Source organism: Colossoma macropomum, unplaced genomic scaffold (genome assembly GCF_904425465.1).
Source record: "Colossoma macropomum unplaced genomic scaffold, Colossoma_macropomum, whole genome shotgun sequence".
NCBI classification, from domain to species: domain Eukaryota; kingdom Metazoa; phylum Chordata; class Actinopteri; order Characiformes; family Serrasalmidae; genus Colossoma; species Colossoma macropomum.
In genome coordinates, this window is record NW_023494801.1 from 16,278,902 (window position 1) to 16,300,517 (window position 21,616).

Consider the following 21,616-nt stretch of genomic DNA (forward strand, 5'->3'; position numbering starts at 1 on the left):
CCCCACAGGTTAACACATGGCCTCTCAACCTTTCCCTTAATCTCTGACAGTTACAGATGCCATTAAAATTCTTGAGAAGCTCAAGGTTTAAAGATGACAGTTGATGAGGGGCCTCACAGTGGTGATGGATTCAGCAGCTTCTCAGGAGGAAATAGAATTGTAGGCCCATATGGAGCCAATAAAGCAGATCAATTTAAAAATCAGGGCCCATATTCATGAAGCACCTCAGAGTAGAAGTGCTGACTTGGGTTGAGCTCCTGTCAGTAAAGTCGTAGTAAATAACAGAGGAATCTGATCTAAGATCGGCACTCCCATTTTGAGAAGCTGTGTGAATACGGGCCCTGATGTCCTGAAAGTGATCCTGTGGTATTCATTTTTGCTTTGTTTACACAGTGAGGTTTCCAGAAAGAACTGTATTGCCGTAAACTATAAACCTCAGAAATATGTCTAGACTGGGTATCTCAGGATCTGTACTGAGTTTTGAAACACTGAATGCTGAAAAGTTATATTTACATGATGTAGATTAATACAAAAAATGTATATGTTGGTTTTGTACCTGTACTTGATGAATAAAAGGTTAAAGCTAAAGTGAATGTACAGAATATCTTTTGGACATTCTCCTTTTCAATCATTTATCAACACTGACTCTATATGTCCAAAATTGCCTAGAATCTGTTCATCCAGAGTTATCTTTTGAAAATAAGGGTACTAATAGAGTTTGCCCCCTTTTTGCTGCAGTAACAGCCCCTACTCTTCTGGGAAGGATTTACACTAGATGGAACATTGCTATGAGGATTTGATTCCATTCAGTTATAAGAGCTTTAGTGAGGTCAGGTACAGATGATGGTTAATTAATTAAAAAACAAAAAAAAAATTTAAAAAGCCATTCAAACTCCAACACACCAGAGGACATAGTATTAAATAATCAAATTTATATCTGTGGGGAACATAAATGTGTGCATTATGCCCCTAATGCATTATGCATATAAGCTATGCGCATAGTGCAAAAATTAATATATGAACAGAAGGCACATATTCAGGCACTCATTTTTGCTGTATCAGAAAATGTATTGTATTGAGACATCACAGTATTGTGTCATTTACTGTACATAATACAAACTCTAATGAAAGACAAATGAAAAATAACATTTATTTATATTTTTAAAGTCAGCAATATGCACATGGTAAGAAATATTCTAAAACTTTAACAAAAAAGTTCTACGAGTCACGTTCCAAAAAACAGTTCATGACTGTTTAATACATGAGCACTGTGTGTACAACTACTTCAGCCAGAATATACAGCATCACACATAGTGGTACAACACATTCATAACTTTAGATTCTATTACGGAATTCTTTAGGTAGGGAACTTTATTACACACTTTTAATCAGACATTATGCACAAGATTCCAAATATCAATCAAGACATGTAGATTCTACAATAAATAAAGTTTATATACATTAAAGAACTTCAAATGTACAAACTAGGAACAATAATCACAAGACATGAAAGTATATTTACATACACAAATAAAAGATTTACACACATCTTCACTTTAACCAGTGATGGGAGAATGATACAATGCACTTTATCTTACACTGTTCCTCGTCTACTAAACCAATCCATAGCACCTCATAAATGTCCCGCATGGTAGAAAACAAAACATGAATAAATATCCTTCTCTAAAACTAGGTCCTACAGCAAGCCAGTCAAAAAGCCTTCTGCCCAATTCTGCCTGTCACTTTTGATCTTTGCTCTTTGTTGAAAAAGCAAACACCTCGTTCTCCCTCTTACTGTCAGTGACCCAAAATCAGACCAAAAAGCCAGCTGCTATGAAAAACACATACGTATCTAAATCACTGTGTTTGCATATTTGTGAAGGCTGGTGGTTCAAAAGGTCATTTGTTGAGACAAAAGAACCTAAAAGAATCCCATCTGAAGAAGGACAGATACAGTTGTATGCAAAAGTTTGAACAGCCATTTTGTTGATTTTCTACATGAACGTAAGTTAACACATCCTCTATAAAAAACAGCTTAAATATGGCATTTTCTGCTAATTTTAGTGCAGAGTTTTTACTTAATTGTTTCGTTAAAAAAGCAGCAAATATAAAATGTACCATAGCTTTTGCACAGGCTACATTTTAGTTTACATTTTACTTTTCCCAAAAATGTTAAATGCAACAAATAAACAATAATCATGCATTAAAATGTGTAGAAGTGTGTTCTCTGTAGAGACTGTGTTAACTTAGTTTCACTTCAATTATTTGACCAGAGGTGCCCAAACTTTTGCACACAACCATATGACTATTGGAGAAGTTATGAAGCGCACCAGAACTGCAGAGCAAAGAATCTGTACAATATTTATATACTTTACACAGCTTCAAATGAGCAATAACTTTGTCTTGTAACTTTCAAGTAACAATGTTTTAACCCTTTAGTTATTTCTTCGTCCCTGATAGAAACTGAACTCACACTCTTCCACACTAAGATAACCCTGCTTATAGCTACTCTTTTAACAGTCACTGAACAAGATATCAGAAGCAGAGACTGGAAAAAAAAAAAAACGCTTATTTGAGCAATTATGTGACAGACTAGACATCTTCTAGGCTTCTTTGGAAAGATGCCATAGAAAAAACATTAAGAACCTTCTTTATAGAACCTTGTCTGTTAAAACATATTGACACTGGTTTGTGTCCAACTGTTTCAAAGCACGTCATAAACTACCTTGCATCATCTTTTTTTTTTTTGCTTTTCATAGACTTTGGTTTATTGATCATCAAGGTTAAGCAAAACTCCTTTAGTAGACTACATCTAAGGTTATCTTTAATGTGAATCTACTTATTAAGCTTTTGCTGGAAGTCCTGAGGTTCTGCTATATCGCTGTAGTATGGAAAACAGCACTCACCAGTCATGAAAAAAGTAAACCCCCCAAAAAATATATTTACAGTATCTCACAGCTGACAAAAATCTACCTTACAATATTGTGTATTTGCATGATTTTGGTTACAAACTAAAAACATAATCATCTCTATAATTTCATTATTCTTAAAAAAATAATTTCACAAGGCACATTATTATTGAAGCTAAGATTTACAGCTAATTACAAAAGGTCAAAAAAGACAGACACTCAAACGTGCTAACTACAAGAGAGGTTGACGTTGTTTGAGGTTATTATGTTTTTCTGTGCTTACTAGAAGCTTCTAGGGCTCCTAGAAGGATGACCCTGTTTTGTGCCAGGAACAAAGTGGTTTGGTGTTCTTCATTCTCCACCAATCTCTACATGTCCGTTTGCTGAGGTTGTATGGAAAAAGAGGGTCTCCAAGCCCTGAAGTCCTCTGGTTTTGAAGCAGTATCCAGTCTTAGCCTTGACATTAGTTCATATCTCATCTTCAAGACTGACAATTTGCCGCTGGAAAAAAGTAAAGAGCAATTAGGAGATGCCATGCACTACACTTTCTTTCTAGTCATGGAGTACCGCTGCCCAACACATCATAGACCAGGATTGAGAACCACTGTCATATGTCAACAATCAAGATGAGCATTGCATTAAATTAAATTCTTGCTTTTTGCAGTTTAGCTGTCATTTAGTTACAGCTCTCTATTCGGTCACATTAAACTTTGCTAACCATTTCAAGAGTTTTTTGGAGGTAATACTAAAAATGTCCAGTGGAAATACTAACTGACTTCCCAAAAGAGATGCTAGAGATGCAAATGTTATGCTGATGAATAAGTGAAGAGTGATTTTGTGCCTTACAGGTGGGTAGGAGTAGCCATCAGAGTTGAAATTTCTGCATATGTGAACTTTGTCCTCTGTGGTCTTCTGGTAGACTGGGTTGTCAAAGTGAATGCTGTTGGTGTTTTTCAGCTTCCAGGTCCTCCACAGCAAAACAGCTCCAATTCCAAGAAGACATAACATGCCTTTATGAAAAATGAAAAAAAATTTCTTATGAAGTGTGCTGGGGATTTCACATCAGTTAAACTGCATTTGAGGACCTTATAGAGACAGTCAAAGTCTTTCTCTTTGATATTGATAATGTGGTATCATTTAGTTAGTTATACTGACCCAAGGGCAATGCAATATAAAGAGTAACTGATGTTGGAGATGTCTTGTTCACGGCTGCAGCAACACCACTGTGGTCATCTAAGAGAATAAAACAATATCAAACCTCAGAGGACTGCATATATATTCTACATTGCAAAGAAACATGTAAAATATTCCCAATTCGCACAATTATATTCGAGGTGGAATTAACGCAGAAATGGTATGTACCAGGATTACTGTCAAAGTCCCTCCAATCATGACTTATTAGACGCTACTTTACAGTGATGTTAACAAGGTACGTTATGGAAATCTGAGTTAAGACTTAAGTCTTAGATGCACCATTTTGAGAAATCTCAAGGGTCTGAGGGGTAAGTCTGAAGCAAAGTCAGAGTCTTTAAGATGCGAGTTCAAGCTAAGTCTCAAGTCTCTGAGATGTGAGTCTGAGTCAAGTCTTGAGCCTTTGAGGTGTGAGTCAACTCTCAAAGTTTTAGTCATTAACCTTAGTTGAGTCTCAAACTGTATTTAGCAATTAAGATAAACACAGACATTCCATAAACAAACGCTATTTTTCACATACTAGCTAGCATAGTATCCAAACTACTGTCTAACCAACCTATTGGGTGTTTTTCATTAAATTCTTGTAACATTCACATCCTGATAGCTGCTAAAACAACCTTATTGCATGTAGCACTTTGGCTATGTCCATTTCAGTTTAAAATGCTTGTTATTTGAAGCTATACCAAACCTGACACCACTGTGAGCTATGAGAGAATGGCATCACAGTAAATACTGACAGGCAAAGATGCACCCCTAAGGTCAGAAGTGAAAGGTTTTATGTACCATGTTAAGTTTTGCTCATGTGTTTTCTTTTCTCAGGCTGAAATTCCGTGAGTCTAGAGACTGAGTTGAGTTGTCGGGCAATTAAGGGCAACTCTGAGTCAGGGTGTGAGTCAGTCAATGTGCAACTCAGGTAAAACAGAGTCTCTATCCCTGCTACTTTATAATGACACACTCATGCACCCAAAAACATCTGATTTGAGTTTAAACTGACCCTTACTCGTCTGTGTGGACACCTCAGAAGGAGTGTTGGTTGACAGGGTTTCCGCAACACCATCTTTGGGCTGGGTGTGAACAGGCATAGGAGTGGTGGTGCTCAGAGCTGATGCTTTGGTAGTAGGAGGTACAGTGGTTGTAGGTTTTTTAGGCTGAGCTGTAGCAGAAGTCTTGGGCTGGACTGGTGGCACTGTTGTTGGCACAGCTGTCCAAAACAAAAATACAGCACACAGAAAAGAATGTAAATGATGTGTGCTTAAATGATTATCTGCGCACAATGTATCTTGAACAAAGCTTGACATTGACTTTAACATTAAACTCTCAACATTTATCCTAGAATATATTATAAATAATTATAGCACGTTGATCTTACCAGGGACACATTTCCTCATATCCGTGTCCAGCATCATATTGTCAGGGCAGGCACACGTGTACTTTGGTGAGAATCTGCTAACTTGCGGGGCAGCCAAACACAGGAACTCGCATCCGCCGTTGCCAACCATGCACCAGTTTACAGCTGAAAGAAGACAACAGTGTGAAATAAGACTGGTGAGCAAACCCGTACATAAGAGGTAGGCTCATGGTTTTTGTTTCTGTATCATTAAATGGACACTGAATGCTAAGGAAATATACACTTTCTAAAGGGTTGTCTCTGTACTCATTGTAAAATCCAGAGTACTATATGGAACACTAATATATAGAACTGAATTTGTAATTTAAATAATTACACAATTACACATCAACTGTAATGAAACTAAAATATACAATACTACGCAAAAGTCAGAGACCACCCTTTATTTATTTAATTTTCAATCAAAACGGCCATTAAGTAATTAATTAAGTAAATAAGCCCACAACTGCTGAAGTCACAATTATTCATTTTTTTGTGCTATGAAAACAAACAGGAAACATATATTTCACAGAAAATTACACAGTAGCCTCAGCTAAATAGAATAAAAAGTTTTTCAGTATTTAGTGTGAGCCTTTATTACAGCTTCCACTTTTTTCAGGAAACTTGCTTTCAGGTTTTCAAAGAAATCTATAGGGAAATTTTTTCACACCTCCAAAGTTCAGTCTTTGTTGCATTTTCTGCTTCTCACAACTCAAGAATTAATAAACACATTCAAGGTCTGTTGAGGTCAAGGAGGTGGGGTTCTGGTGTACTTTACGGCCATTTTGACTGAAATTTAAATAAATAAAGGGTGGTCTCTGACTTTTGCACAGTACTGTAACTTGTAACCTTCTCCTACCAAAACCTTCCCCTGGCCAACACACCTCGGGGTTGCTTGAGGTTGTGGAACAGCACAATGTCCTCGGGAGATGAGAGGTGCTCTGCCACTTTTGTGATGTCTCCTCCTGTCACACGGTTTGCGCTCAGGATAGCATTGTTGCTAACATCAGTCCAGAATACTTTCTCCTGAAGACAGGGAATGAATCTATGAAATGTGCCCTATTTCTGCAAAGCTTCACCAATGCGTATTAAAACCTTCTACTTTTTACACATCCACAATGCAGACCCTTACAACTTCAGAACATTATACAAGATTTGAAAACAAGTGGAGAAACTCTGTTGAAAGTGTAGATTCTAAACTTTCCATCAACACCACATTTATGCTTGTGACAAAAATCTATTTGATTATGATGACAGTTGTTCTAAGTACAAATACTGTCTTGTTTTGCAGAAAGAAAACCCATTTGGTATATTTTCATCACATTTTGTTATTCTGACAAATTGAAAAACATCAGGTTTGTGGAAACAATAAAGTGAAACATTACAACAAAGAATGCAAATTAAATTAAAATGTACACTGCAAAAAACATTTTTACTTGTTTTAAGTCTAGTGAAATTGTTGTTATTATCTAGTGAAATGGTTTTATTCTATCAGTGGAAAGCAATCTATTTTGAAACAACCAAAATGACCTTAAGCAAGCAAAATTTTCTGCCAACAGTAAAATACAGTTATATATAAGATAAAATTTGTGTATCACTGAGACAAAACATGTAATAAACATCTAAAATCTAGTTAGATAATATTCTTATAGCAATCTCATAATGAGAAATGTTAGATAATTTGACTAGATTTCAGATATTTTTACTTGCTAGGATATCATTTTTTCAGTAGTTTCATTCATAGGATATCATTTTTTCAGCAGTTTCATTCATTACTTAACTAACAAAATACGTAACTACATATGAATAACCACGTAATGTAAATTAAATCTTTCGCAAAGCAAAAGTACTAACTGTAGACTTCTAAGGGTAATTTGGACTTTGAATGGGCTTCTAAAAGGTGTGCTCACCTCAAAAACAGTGACGCTCAGTGGGTGGGCCAATCTGCCATGGTCTATAATGAGTGTACGGCGACTGCCGCCCTGTACATCAATGCTGGAGAGAGTGTGCAGTTTGGAGTCCACCCAGTACAGGCGCTGGTTCAACAGATCTGAACAGAGGAGAGGACAGGAAAACAGGTCAAACCAAACTGATCCAACACACTGACTCACAAAGCTCTATGAGGAAAGATTTCAATACAGCCATTCAAGACACCTGTCACTAAAGGACAATGAAGCAGACTGACAGGTTCTTACCCAGAGTTATCCCATTGGGCCAGATAATGTTATCAGTCACTAGTGCACTGCGGTCAACTCCATTCAATCCACCCCTCTCAATCTTAGCTGGTGTTCCCCAGTCTGTCCAGTATACAAAGCTAGAAAATACAACACAGACCTTGTGTTACAAGACTAGGTAAAGTGGTCAGTATGCATTAGTATTCAGACACTTCTAATTAGTGTTAACGTCAACCTTGGAACATGACTTACTTCTTAATTGGGTCAACCACAATTGCTCTTGGCTTGGCCAGGTCTTTTGCAAACAGTGTCTTATGCTTCTTCCCATCAGCTGTTGCTACAGAGATTGTGCCACGAATACTGTCTGTCCAGTAGATGTTACCATGGATCCAGTCTATAGCGATCCCCTCAGGTGCTTCCACGCCACTGCCAATAACAACACTGTGCTGGGAGGAGTCTGATGCTGAGTCCATGGGAGCTCTAGGAAAAACACAGCAGTCTGGAAGTGATTAGACAGTGGCACGATTGGATTTGTATCTAGTATCTCTTGATGTCTCTGGGTCAGAAACTTCAGCCAGTCATCAGCTGCAAAGGACTTGCAACCAAATACCAAATATGACCATTTATTTTTAAGATATGTCCAGCTACTTTTGGACACTGGAATGGGGGCCCACATATAAAAAGTCTGTGATTCCTATATCATTCAGTATTATCATTCACTACCCTTATACCCTTTATAATAAATATTATGCACTCTGCCCCCTTGTCAACATTTCATTTCATATCCACATGTTATTTTTACTAGAGTGCAAGTCAAAACCACAAAAATTGCCTGTTAGAAATGCAACAAAGTGTCAACATTCAAAACTGTTTGTCATACTGGATATAGAGAACATATATAGAGATATAAAGAGAAGGTCAGTATTTGCTATGAGAGAATCCACATAGGTAAAAAGGGCTTTCTTAATACCTGTAAATCTTTTTAAGAGACAGGTCACACCAGAAGATCTCCTTGGTGGCAATGTTCACGTCCAGTGCAACTACGTTCTTCAGGCGAGAAATGACACGTGTGTATTCACTGCGATCCAGAGTCATCTTTCTCACCTCATGGCGGTTGGTGAAGAACAGGTAGGCTATAGTTCCTGAACACAATAAACAGAACAGGAGGATAAGGAGAGAAAGAAGAAGGAGTAATAAAGCCATCTGAAATAAACAATACTTTAAAGTAAGTGCACTTCTGACTTTTAATACACACCAATAGCTTTGCAGGCTTTGGTTGCTGGGTCTAACTGGTAGCCTTCCTCACACTCACACTTGTAGCTGCCCACCTGGTTTACACAGATTTGGCTGCAAGTGTCTGGATTAGCACATTCGTCAATGTCTGTGTGGGGAAAATTATAAATCAGACTCTTATATTATAATATATATAGTATATAAGTGGCCATCAAATGTCAGTGTAGCGTAAAGAAAGACATGTCATGTTAGGCTGAACCAGAATCAGTTGAACCATCCTTTTGCTTACTCAATACAGGTGTAATCGCCCTGAAATATAAATGAGATTTTGTGATGAAGCTGAATTTTACATATGTTCGAAGCTCAAATACTTATGAATTTTTTTTTTCCTTTTTGCACCCATTACAATACTGAGTTGACATAACAAGGCCATAAACCTCATGTCATATTTGTATCCTCTGAATAATGTCAAGGACTAACAAGAAAAGACAGCAGTGTACAATTTCTGAAGGTTTGATAAGAATAGTTGTAAAGGAATAACTTTTAAAGAACAGAGTTTTTCCTTTATTTTATTATTATGAACATGCTATAAAATGTGCTATCTATTAAAGTAACTTGCCATGTATAGTAAATTGTACATAAAGTAGGTAATTCTTACATCCTAGCTGGGTTGCACATAATTTACAGACAACTTATGACTTCCACCACTGAACCTACAGACCGTTTCTAGTAGATTATAGCAAATTTAATATATGGATCAAATTTGAGTTTGGACTGCTATCTGTCTCCAGCACTGGAAATTGATATAAACCACCGTTTAAACAGAAGCTTCAGCCAGGAATCTCATATGTCATGTTTTGGCATGAAAGCTACTTTGCTTTCTTTATCTATTTCTGCATCATCATTATCTCACCTTCACAGTGCTTCTTGTCCACTAAGCGGAATCCACTGGAGCACAAGCACTCGTAGCCAATCTTTAGGTCGTTACAGATATGAGAGCAGCCACCATTGTTGTACAGACACTCGTTAGAATCTGTTGGTTTGAAAGTCATGGTTATACACTGAAAAACCAAATCCTAAAGAAATTTTAGGTCTAAAGAAAGGGATCTAAACTGCAATGCTTTTCATGTTTAGTTACTTTTGTACTTACCACACTCACGCAGTGGTTCATCAGACCAGTCCCTACAGTCACGCTGCTTGTTGCAAACTTTGTCCATGCTAATACATTCACCGCTGCGGCATTTAAACTTGGATGGAGCTTCGCAATGGGATGCTGAAAAAAATAGGTAATAAATGTCAAGGAAGGCTATTTTACCTACTGTGCTTGTACTGCAGCTGCAATTACAGAGCTCATTTAAAAAGAATAGTTATTAACACACACTGACACAACTCACCATTGACACAACCCAGTTCATCAGTCATGTCTTTACAGTCATAGACCTGATTGCACTGGCGGCTGCCATGAACACATGATCCATCACCACACTGAAACTCATCTGGTCGGCATGTGGATAAAGCTGTTCAAAGAATACAAGTTACTTAAGCATCTTTCAACATACCATACTTTACCGTTTTCTTTTTCCCCCTGATTCAATAATGCTATTTCATTTCATTTTAACAAAAAATCTTACATAGTGTAGCTTTAAAATACATTAAAACACATTAGTGAATCCTTGATGTGGTAGAAGATTTATCCGTGTTATTTTTGACCAAAATGTAACTGGAGCATCTGGAGCATATATTGTGCATGTAGTGAGGAAAGATAGCCTGAGGCTGCTAAAAGGTTCTTAGAGTTTAAGGGTTACAATAGGGCCCAGCGAATATATTGGACGACAGATGTCAGTCAATATTGGGGTGCTACAGATTTATCAGTATCTGTAAAAATTCGGACAATATTTAAGGGCTTGATTTATATTGTAATGAAAAGACACCTCTTGCATAGGATGAACCATTTGCTTTTGAGGATTTAATGGCTGAGAATCACCAAAAAAAGCTTTCCTATGGCGATAACTCATGAAAAATAAAAGCCAACAGAAACCAACACAATGACAAATAATTCTGGGAAGCTTGAGTTTAAGAAATGTGACAGTTGACTGCTAATCATATCTGACAATTCAAGTGACAGCCTCCAATCATGTCAGTTAGTAAAGCACTGTTTAACTAATTAATGGTGATTAACATTCCAGGTTTATTTCATACAAAGGCTGATTATTCAGTAACTACAGGGACTTCAAAGCAAACTATTTGATATTTACTATTTAGATATTCTTAGGTAATAGAAGTGTGTAATAAAACTTGTTAAGGGGTTAATTTTTGATGACTTTAAATTGTACTGGCCGATATTATGAAAATTAGAATTTTAACCTCCTTAAAATCAGTATCGCAAAATATTTTACATTGATCATACACTAGTTAAAAGATCTTTTAGGAATTATGACTTACAGCAGTTTTTCTCATCTGATCGATCCAGACAGTCAGCCTCTCCGTCGCATCTCCAGCTGCTGTGGATGCATTCTCCACTGCCACAGTGGAACTCCAGAATGGAGCAGGGTCTACTCCTGCTGGGAGGTACTGAAGGCCGGACTCCACAGTTCTGCGGCCACTCATCCGAACCATCAGGACAGTCCATATCTCCGTCACAGGCCCACAGGCGAGGAAGACACGCTGAGTTGTTGCAGCGGAAGGAAGATGAGCCGCAGGTGCTGGGCAGGCAGTGAACTTCATCGCTGCCATCATCACAGTCTGCCTCTTCGTCACACACAAATGCACGAGACACACACTGGCCATTGGCACAGCGGAATTCAGCACTGAGACACTGTCTGGGACCTGTAAGAAGAGTGTAGTACATTTAGACATACTAAGTCCAACGGCACAGACCCTCATTATTTATATGTTATAATAATTAGCTGTTCTAATGCAGGATATTGTCAAATGCTGCTCACCACAGCTAGCCTCATCTGCACCGTTCTCACAGTCTGCATTGCCATCACATTTCCAGCTGTTAGGCACACATTGGTTTAGTCGTCCACCACAGCTGAACTCGCTCGGCCTGCATGTCTTTGACACTGAGAGGGAAATGACAGAATACAGACTGAGATTAAGATGTACTTGTTTAACACTTAACATTGGAGCATGTGGCATCTCACAGCACTACTCAGTATTAACAAAAGCAGAGTGTGTCACACTTCTAGATGTTAAAGCGATAGTAGTTCTGTCACAATTATTACATAATCACCTCAAGGCAATTATTTGAGCTGATTGCAATTATTACCCACAGTTCCACAATCGCATGTTTATGTCACAGCAATGTGAACTGGGTGCTCAAGATGAATTGAGGCAAATTAGTGTAAATATAAGAAAGCAGAAACCACATTTATTAAAGCATGTCTGCATCTTTCGAAAACAACCAAGGTTCTAGCTTCTGACTCGTCGCTGTAACATTTTCAGAAGGCAGCGGTGAGTAGTATTTGTTAATTTGAGCTTGAGCTGTTCCTGTTGGGGGCTACTAAGTATTGACAGCTGGAAAGCAAGATACACAATCAGTCAATTTGCCATCTTTAGGCTTTAATAACTGCATACAATGATTAAATTATTATTAGCAGTTATTTATGTGGTAATTAAAGGGTCCATTTCCTCATTCTTCTTGTATTTGTTTTTTTCCCCGAGTTTAACTTATAACATTTGTATGTTTTTGTGTACCAAAAACACTTGTAATTCCTTTTACATCATCATTTACCAACCTCTCTTTAGCTTTAAGAATTAAACAGGCTGTTTTTTACTTCATAGCTATAGTGGAAACCTAAAGAGGCAAGTTTAGGACACCTAACATGCCTGCTGAGTGACGATATTTGGGGTAAAGGGGAAATCTGTGCAAAGGTGATTTTTTAATTGAAATATTACTCTAGCAATATTTGTGACAACTGATCCTTTAATGGGGTCTTTTGCATGTAAAGACATACTCACAGCAGGCAGCAGGGAGCTCATCAGTGCCATCACCACAGTCATCTGTACCGTCACACATCCACCTCATTGTAATACACTTCCCATTGCCACACTGGAAATTCCTGGAGTCACATGCAGCAGCATCTGCAGAATATGTGCACATTTAATATTCGTTTTAATTGTCTCACACAGAGTTTTTCAACCAGTGCCTTGTCACAGATTATCGGAACACTGTGGCAACAATAACGTCAGTGTGATCTAATGTGGGATCAGGACAGAAAGCCAGAACTGAAAGGACTGAAAGTACAGATAACTAGCCTTTAGCACACATTTAGCAAGCGTTCCCAAACAGAAAAACGCAAGGAGATGAACACATCAAACATACAGTCATCCTCGTTATTGCGTGCCAGCTTCCAACAGATCAGGAACCGACCGTTAAAAGCAGTTAGTTAGTTGAACGGTTGAACCCTGTTACCTCATCATCCTTCAAAACCAGCATGAATCATGAACACACACAAATACAAAATCTGACAGGAAGCCTATTGAATTTCAGAGCGGTAGGGAAAGATAGTGTCTTATTATAACTGGTTTGATCAGTGTGGAAAGGTTGCATCAGGTTTGTCCTGTTTTGTGGTAGGAGAAGAAATTAGGGTGTGTAACATTACAGTTACATGCTAACTGTAATAAACAGTGTGTTATTTGCTGCACAGTTACTGCCATCTTATTTTACTTACTATTATTGTTATCACTATAGAAACAGCAGTTATTCTTAGATGCAGTATTTGATGTTGCATTATTAATTTAAAATTATTTATTTACTATGGTAGTCTTGTTAGAAGCATGCAGATAAAATCAGTTTTCATACTTTTTTCACTATTATTTATTTTTTTATTTATTTTTTTTAATTAAAACTTTTAAAGCTACACTTTGTAAGATTTGGGGAATCTGAGAACACATGTGGATCCTTTTTTTGAGCCTGTGCATGTAGTGCTAACACGTAAAGACGCACAACGTTGTCCAAAAAACTCCCTCCAAATCTGACTGAATTATTAGTACAGAGTGACTCGTAGCAGCACACAGACACAATATGTTGGTGTGTTTTTCTCCTGATTCAGTAATACTACTTTTTGACAAAAATCTTTATTTATTAAATTAATATATTAATATTAACCCCTTAATTGGCCAGGGTCCACCGGCAGGCCCAAAGTTTTATTACACACTTCTATATTTCAAGAATAGCTCAGCCAGTTTGCACTGAAGTCCCTAAAGTTACTGAATAAGCTTTAGTATGTTATAAGCCTGGGATTTAAAAGGGTAAACAAAAAAAAAACGTTTTATGGTGTTACCTACATAACAATTTTACTCACTATTTATATTGTGTGAATTGTGTTGTGATAATCTTATTTAATCTAATCTGTATTGTTTATGCTGGGAAGGCACACCAATGCTTTATGCTGGGAAAACACTGATGATAATGTTTTTCATCACCAATTATCATTTACTCTTTTTTGAGAAGAAACTACTCTTGTGGCATCCTGTTCTACAATAAAGCTGTATTGAAACACTGGAGATAAACAGGGGAAACCTGCCACCATAGCTGGCATAAACAACCCTCAACCACACTGTAATTGCAGTCTATTAAATCTCCTTGAAACGACCTCAGTCTGCTTGTTCAGTAAATAAAGACTCAACCCTCAACTCTCACTCAGCTGAGCAAATTACCGTCTGTAATTCGTACAAGCGCCAGGGGAGCTTTGGGATGTGCCTTCTGACAGTACGGTCAGTGACATGGTCACCTGTTTCTGATAGGAACTGAGGAGGTGGGGCTAATGGATCACACCACTTTTTGACGATTAGGCTAACTGGAACCAACGTATGATCAAACTACTAAAACACATCTGTGGAGAGAGACATATGCGTAATTGATTAGTATTGATTTTCTGTCATGTCTTATCAATGTTTAAGGGACAGTCAGATTTTGTACACTGTGTGCCAGTATGAATTCTACATAGCCTAAAACAATGTTAAAGGTGAATTCCACAGATTTTTCAAAATTTCTGTTTAATTCAATGATTGGAGATCTAAACAAAATCATTCTGAGTTTTGATTTGAAATGTAGAGAAACGTGCCAACACAGATTTCTTTACAGTGATGGTGACAGGAACCAGGGGTCTTGACATGAAAAACACAAATATATATACTATCCAAAATGACCAGTGAAAGTATGAATAAGAATGAATAAGTAATAAGTATAAATAAGAATGAATAATATGTTAGTATAACTCAAAAGCCTTGAATGATTTGCTTTTCAAAGCTTTTACTGGTCCATTCATCATTCATACAATATAAAGGACAGCAGGAATTTCCAAATGGTGTAAAAAAAATCAGAGTTAGAGGTTTTCTTTTGAATGACAGTGTCATTTATCACCTCTGCAGAGCTAACAGAGTTATATGAAGACTGCCTAAGTAGCCATCCCAACTGCCTGGTTTTCAAAACCTGTCCATGTCAAGTCTTCTGTGCTATTTTCTCTATGATTTACAATCAAAACAGTCTATTCTTGGAACCACAAAATCTTTGGGTTTGTACAAAGTAAAGCAGTCAAGAGAAGAAAAACATGAGGAGAAATCTTCAGGGATAGTATATCTTTCTCTGAGGAAACTACAGTGTAACTGACAGAAGGCTACACTCCAGCCAAGAGTAAAAATCCTTTATTTTCATCTGCTCTCAGGAGAGGAAAGCTTCACACCAGCAAGACTGTTTTAACATCGACTTTATGGCAGATCATAACACATGCTCGGTGACAACTAATTAAATTACCATTTTACTGAAGCATTTACCTAAAAAGAGACTGTGGGCAAGAAGCCAGAGTCTCTCTGACATCACTTACACATTAACTCAGCAAGTAAAGCAGAAGCGTCATGCAAAAGAGCTTCAGTGTGTTTAATCGATCCATCAGTGGCCATTAATACATAACATCTATGCGTCTGAAATCCACTCAGGCAAGGCTACATTCTCATGGAGAGATACCTTAGACAACACAATCTACAATGTTTCATCACAAAGAGAGCATAATCAAGCCTGTGTATTTAGATTTAGCGCAGTAAATGGAGCACTGAACGAATGAAAATCATTGTCTTCATAGTTTTGATGGTATTTTTAAAACGTGCCACTACTGATTCTTTTTTGTCTGTTCCAACCTATTAATCCTCAGAAAGACTAAATATCATGTTACATATCGTGTGGCATGAAAATACTAAAGTATTGTGATGTTGTTGCCATACCGTCCACCCCTAATAACAAAGACAATCCAAAGCTTCAGAAATGCCCCACCCTGCATTCCAGTCAACGGCATACAGAGCACTTATCTATCACTGAAGGCAAGAACAGGCTGGATTACAAAAAGTGACTTGAACATTTTCAACCCAGCTGTCCTCAGATCAGTCCAGGACATAAGGAAAACATCCAAGAAGCACCAGATGACCATCAAAAGTAGCAACATCTACCATATGGGTGCCCTGGGTGCCCGCCCAGGGGCACCAAAAGGTTGCTCCAAAAAAGTGCATGGTTTCAAATTATTTGAATCTGTTAACCCTTTTTGACCACGACAGCCAGCCTGACAATCTAGCCATAAACATCCAGCATCACTGTTGTGTAAATTTGGCAGATGTGGGTAAAACATAGATAGGATCATTTTAGCATCTTATTTTGTATAGTGATACCTGACAGACCTCAACAAGGTCTTAGCTGAAGAGTTTACTCTGGTTCAGATTAGATTTTTTTTGTTGTTTTTGTTTCAATAAAAATCAATATAATTTTTCTGTAAAACCAAGACCTTTCATGCAAATGACCTTGGGTTATTATCAGTGGGTTCGTGGGGATAGGGTACTATAGACCTAATGCCCAGGGGAACCACAGGATCTTAATTTGGCTCTGACCACTGGCTATGTAACATTTAAATTAACATTTCCACAGCAGTCTCCGACAGTGAGTGGAACCATACAGTAGATACACTGGTACCAAAAACCGGTGTTAAACCAATGGACAGTCTGTACTGTGTACAGGAGTACCTTTCCTGCTTTATGGAGACAGGGGAAGAGGCCTCTCTGTTACGGTGAATAAATCAGGGAAGAGGAGGCCAGTCTCGACACGTTTGTGGTGTCACACTTAGACAAAGCCATGCGGCCCCGCTCACAGACAGAGACTGAACAGTTCCAGGAAAAGCGTTAGGGGGCGAGAGAGCTGTGGAGCTCCTGTACTCAGGCAGCCTCCACTGGCCTATAGCCTATAACAGTGAATGGGAGGATGCTGCCGAGTGATGCAATAGAAACCTTTTGCAGTTTAGCAGTGGCTTAACAGATAAATGAGCTTTTGCCAAAAGTGTCAAGACACCTAAACCTGTTCCTGCAGCTGTTATCTATAAAAAAACACCCATTACTTCTGTACTGGTTTCCCTGCAAAGATAGCTAGGTTAATGAGCTAACAAATTTCACACAAATTTACCGTCTTTTTTCTTCTTCTTTTTCGTTTTTTTCTGCGAGCTAAAGTTAGTTTAATGAAAACTTAAAACGTCAAGTATATTTTGTTCTATATAGACCAAAATATATATGTAAATAGTCACAGCCTGCTGGCTCTTACCTGTTTGAACAGGAGATAATACAAATACCACGAAGAGTAGAAATAACGCCTTTCCCATATCTTCAGACCGAAGTGTCAGCAGCGCGTTGCTCCTGGTGTTGTGAAGACTGTTTTTACCGGGACTCTATTAACCCTACAACGCTTTTAAACCACTTTCGTTCAATTTTTAGGCTGAACAAAACTATTCCAACGTGACTTTTGTGGAGACTGAAGAGGGTCTGTGAGGCTGCTCGCCAGCGCCGGTGAAAAACTTTGTGTTTATGATGAACCAGTTCAATTTGAATGGGTTTGTGAAGTGGGCGGGGCCTGGTCGCTGGGTGGTGTGAGGGGGCGGGGCTTGAGGAACACCCACACAGTGAAGCCACACTTTCCCTCCAAAAGCGTTTCTGGAAAGGTGTGGAGGATGGAGACAAGGACGAGGAGCGCCCACACACCTGCACTTTCTCCTCTGTGCTGGGTAGAAAAAGAAGGACAATCTGATCAAATCAAATTAGTTTGAAACAGGGTTCTTTAGTAAGGAGAATGGTTCTGTTTAGAACCATGAGTTCTATATAGAACCACTTTATGCTTAAATAGTTCTTTGTATGGTGAAATTGTTCTTCAGATTGATCAAGAATGTGTTGTATATGGTTCTATATAGAACCTTTTTGAAAAATGGTTCTATATAGCACCAAAAAGCGTTCTGCTATTATCATTCCCTTTACTAAAGAAACCATGAAGAAGCATCTTTTTTAATTAATTACGACATGTTCATGAATTAAATGATAGCAATAGCTATGATCACAAATCTTCCTGCTCAGCAGAGGAAAAATGTTTTCTAATCACCTTCTTAAAGTACTGTAATGGTCTCTAAATCATATCTAAGCACTGATATACCACATTTAATGGCATCTCAGCCTAGCGTCCTTGGCTTGAAGTGCCTACTCTGTTGAACGAAGGAAAACAGAAGCCCAAAGTCATAAACATACTAGACACCGTATTATCCTATTTATTTCAGTTATCAGTAGAATTTATCTGGGAAACATAGTTGAGGTTTTATGATCCTAAGGCCAGAGTTACTACAGTGACAAACAACACATGACCATTAATGATAAGGAAAACAAAGACATTTCTTAGAAAAAAGGGCATCACCCAGGTCATACAAATACATATTTTAGGCCTACAAGTAAGACAACTACCACTTAGAGTCCTAATGTTTGATTCTTCATATGTGTCCAATCTCTTCAGTGGCTTGAAAACATCGTAAGAACAGAGTCTTCTTGAACAAGGACACTGAGTTACCAAAACATTGTTTTACGTCCTAATTTTAGTCTTAGCTTACTATAACATTTCTGTGAATGTAGCAACACTTCACAACAAACATGCAGGAACAGATCAAAGTCATTAGATTTCTACGTCACTCCAAAAAGACTCTAATAAGAAGTGAGAATTTCATCACTCCTCTCCAACTTATCAAGAAAACATGTCAGGTCAGGATGCATAATATTTGTACACACTGCCCCTTTGTACCTGCGTAACGTATTTGTTCACCTCTGCTGTGGGAAGCCCATATTGATCAGAGATGAACAAATTAATAACAAACTGAGTGCCTCCCATACATTTACATCCAGCTTTCAGCACATGCTCTCCAATAAAACGCTGAGCACTTTGCAAAACATACATGTTTCGCCACAAAAACAAGTGAGGAGGAGGCATCATGGGTATTTGATCTAGCATTGTTCTCCTTCTTCCTCATCTTCTTTTTTTGTTATTATTATTATTATTATTATTATTATTATTATTTTAAAGTGTTGTTGGGAGCTTTCACAAAAAATGTATACTGTGTAAATTGTGACATGACAGGAAATCTAATCTAATGTAGACTGTTAGAGAAAAGGGTACTGTCTAGGTAATTGTAATCTCTAAAGATACAAACAACAGTGTTTTTTAAGGTCCAATTGGATACCTTAAATTTGTTTTAAATATACAGAATATTCACTTTCCCTGCAGAAGGTGCAAGTTTTACTTTTCTTTTTAAAATATTAAAACAAAGGCCTGGATGCAAGGAATGGTGTATGGGGACAGTACAACTTCAAGGAAATTTTTTCCAAAATTGAATAAAAATTGATCAAGAGGTGAACAAAGTCATTCAGAGTGGTTTGATGTTCGAGAAACTTACCAAGCCTCTAAAAGCTACCTCTAAGAAAGTTCTTACATCAAATGATTATGAAATGAAGGTTGCCTGAAATCTGAGACATTGTTTTTTGTAGAGATGTAAAAAGTTTGAGATAAAATCTATTCAGAGGTTTCATAAGTGTGACGTAAGCAAAAAGTCCTTCCACAAACTTATTTTTTTGAGACTAACCAAGATTTTACCTTTATTAACATTCCATATAAAAACTCTTGTGTGTAGGTTATGGAAAATAAAATGGCTGTATTTGTGTTGGAGACATAGAGAGCCCTGGCTTCTGTCATCACCACTGTAAAAAAATACATTTTTCTTTAATGGATCATTTCACATGAAACCAAGTATAGTACAGTATTGTACAATTATGTTCCCCAATTAAAGGTACTGGAGATATACACTTGAGGGTACCATCCCAGTGACAGCATATGTACCCTAAAAGGTACAGTTTTTATGAAAGTCTAAAGAAGAGGCCTCATAAAAACAAGTTTCTAGCTGATACGTTAAGAAAACACCTGCTGAAGTAGCTGGATTTCAAAGAGTAAAATCCTTGGATCACAAAAGTGCAGAACAGAATAAAAGTGTGGAAGTATCATTGATCGAGCTGCTTCAGGACAGGTACCACCCTGGTAGTCTTGTATGCTGATGGAACATGACCTGATGACAAGGAGCTGTTTATGATGGAAGTGATGAAGGGAAGCAGGTCCAGGGAGACAGATTGGAGCAGTGTGGACGGGATGGGGTCCAGTGTGCAGGCGGTTGGAAAGCTGGATCTCAGTAGCTCTAGGATGACATCTGAAAAGCAGGTTAGAGAATTAAGAGCAAGAGGATGAGGACTGATGCAGAGGAAGGGAGGCAGAGGAAAAGGACTGGTGGACTGCCTTCTGAATGAGTCACATTACAGGGCAGCCAATTAGAACAGAGCTCATTTACATATACCACTTTTAAAGGCACAGTAACAGAAAACAGCCAATTTAATTCTAAAGGATAAATAGAGGTCACTTCAGGAGATGAAAGAAAGTAGGATAAGGATCCTTGTTTTTCTTACAGGCCAGAAGATCTTACCAGGACCAGCATGCTTTGTGTGGCAAGGCATTACCAAACAGGTGTTAAAGTTAAATTTGCTTTTTTGGGTTGTGACTTTATAAAAAATGTGGTTCCTGAGGTGAAACCAGAGCATCACTTTTCTGGAAGAAGCTTACATTCGTCAGAAATGATTTGGAAACAACCTGGATAAGAACGTAATGCATCTTTAAAGTGGCAGTGGGATGATCTTCTTCTTATCAAGCGGCATGTGACCAGATGAAACCCTTTCAACAGCCTCAAATTTTGAGATGTTGCTTCTCGCCACTTATTGCTTTCATCATGACCTTCACTGACCTTCAGTGGAGCTAAAAGGATGGTGTGGTAAGTTTCTTTTTCAGCACTGAAAAGATGTGACATATTTGTTGGTCATACTGTGAATATTTTACCCCCATATTTATCAAGCATCTCAGAGTAAGAACAATGACGTGCAATCATGTGCCATCAGTTCATGTAATTCTCTGCAGTGTTATATGAAAGACTCAAGCTGATCCCAAATCAGCGTTCTTACTCTTTTGAGATGTTATGCTCCATTGTTTCCGTTGATCAGGTTGATGAAGTTCTCAAGAACTCATCTTAACTTGTAGAATTGTAGAACAATCACAGTGTTTCAGGAGGCCATATACGTTTTTGAGACTCATCAAGCCTAATGAGCTAATTAGTGTGTTTGAAATGGGCAATGATTGTTCTAATGGACCCCTTCAGTTTGTTCAGTGTTGACTAGGAAGAACTGCTGATGAGGCCTGGCTGTGAAAAGCAAGAAGGTGAAGGAGGCTTCATGATGCATGTCAGTTTAGTGTATCAGTGACGCGTCTGCAAAGCAAAATTTAATCTGCTTTCTGCAGTGGTCTGCAAATGTCAACATGAAACTATAAATATAGAGGAAATGTCTAATAA

At 37.9% G+C, this 21,616-nt stretch overlaps 1 protein-coding gene across 2 annotated transcripts; it reads right to left on the reverse strand.

Annotated features, from left to right (window-relative positions):
* Positions 1–1,086: 1,086 nt before the first annotated feature.
* On the reverse strand, positions 1,087–17,738 carry ldlra (low density lipoprotein receptor a). Of its 2 annotated transcripts, none has more exons than XM_036590165.1 (18): positions 17,473–17,738; positions 12,858–12,980; positions 11,837–11,959; positions 11,337–11,720; positions 10,289–10,411; positions 10,045–10,167; positions 9,808–9,927; positions 8,917–9,042; positions 8,632–8,803; positions 7,914–8,141; positions 7,683–7,801; positions 7,398–7,537; positions 6,372–6,513; positions 5,470–5,613; positions 5,101–5,301; positions 4,065–4,142; positions 3,756–3,919; positions 1,087–3,410 (listed from the first exon to the last, which is right to left on the reverse strand). In XM_036590165.1, the coding sequence occupies exons 1-18, from the start codon at positions 17,528–17,530 to the stop codon at positions 3,378–3,380; spliced, it is 2,601 nt and encodes an 866-aa protein (XP_036446058.1). In that variant the 5' UTR covers positions 17,531–17,738; the 3' UTR covers positions 1,087–3,377. The 2 variants fall into 2 exon arrangements, with proteins under 2 accessions (XP_036446058.1, XP_036446057.1); XM_036590164.1 differs by having other exon boundaries at positions 5,095–5,301.
* Between the last annotated feature and the right edge of the window lie 3,878 nt (positions 17,739–21,616).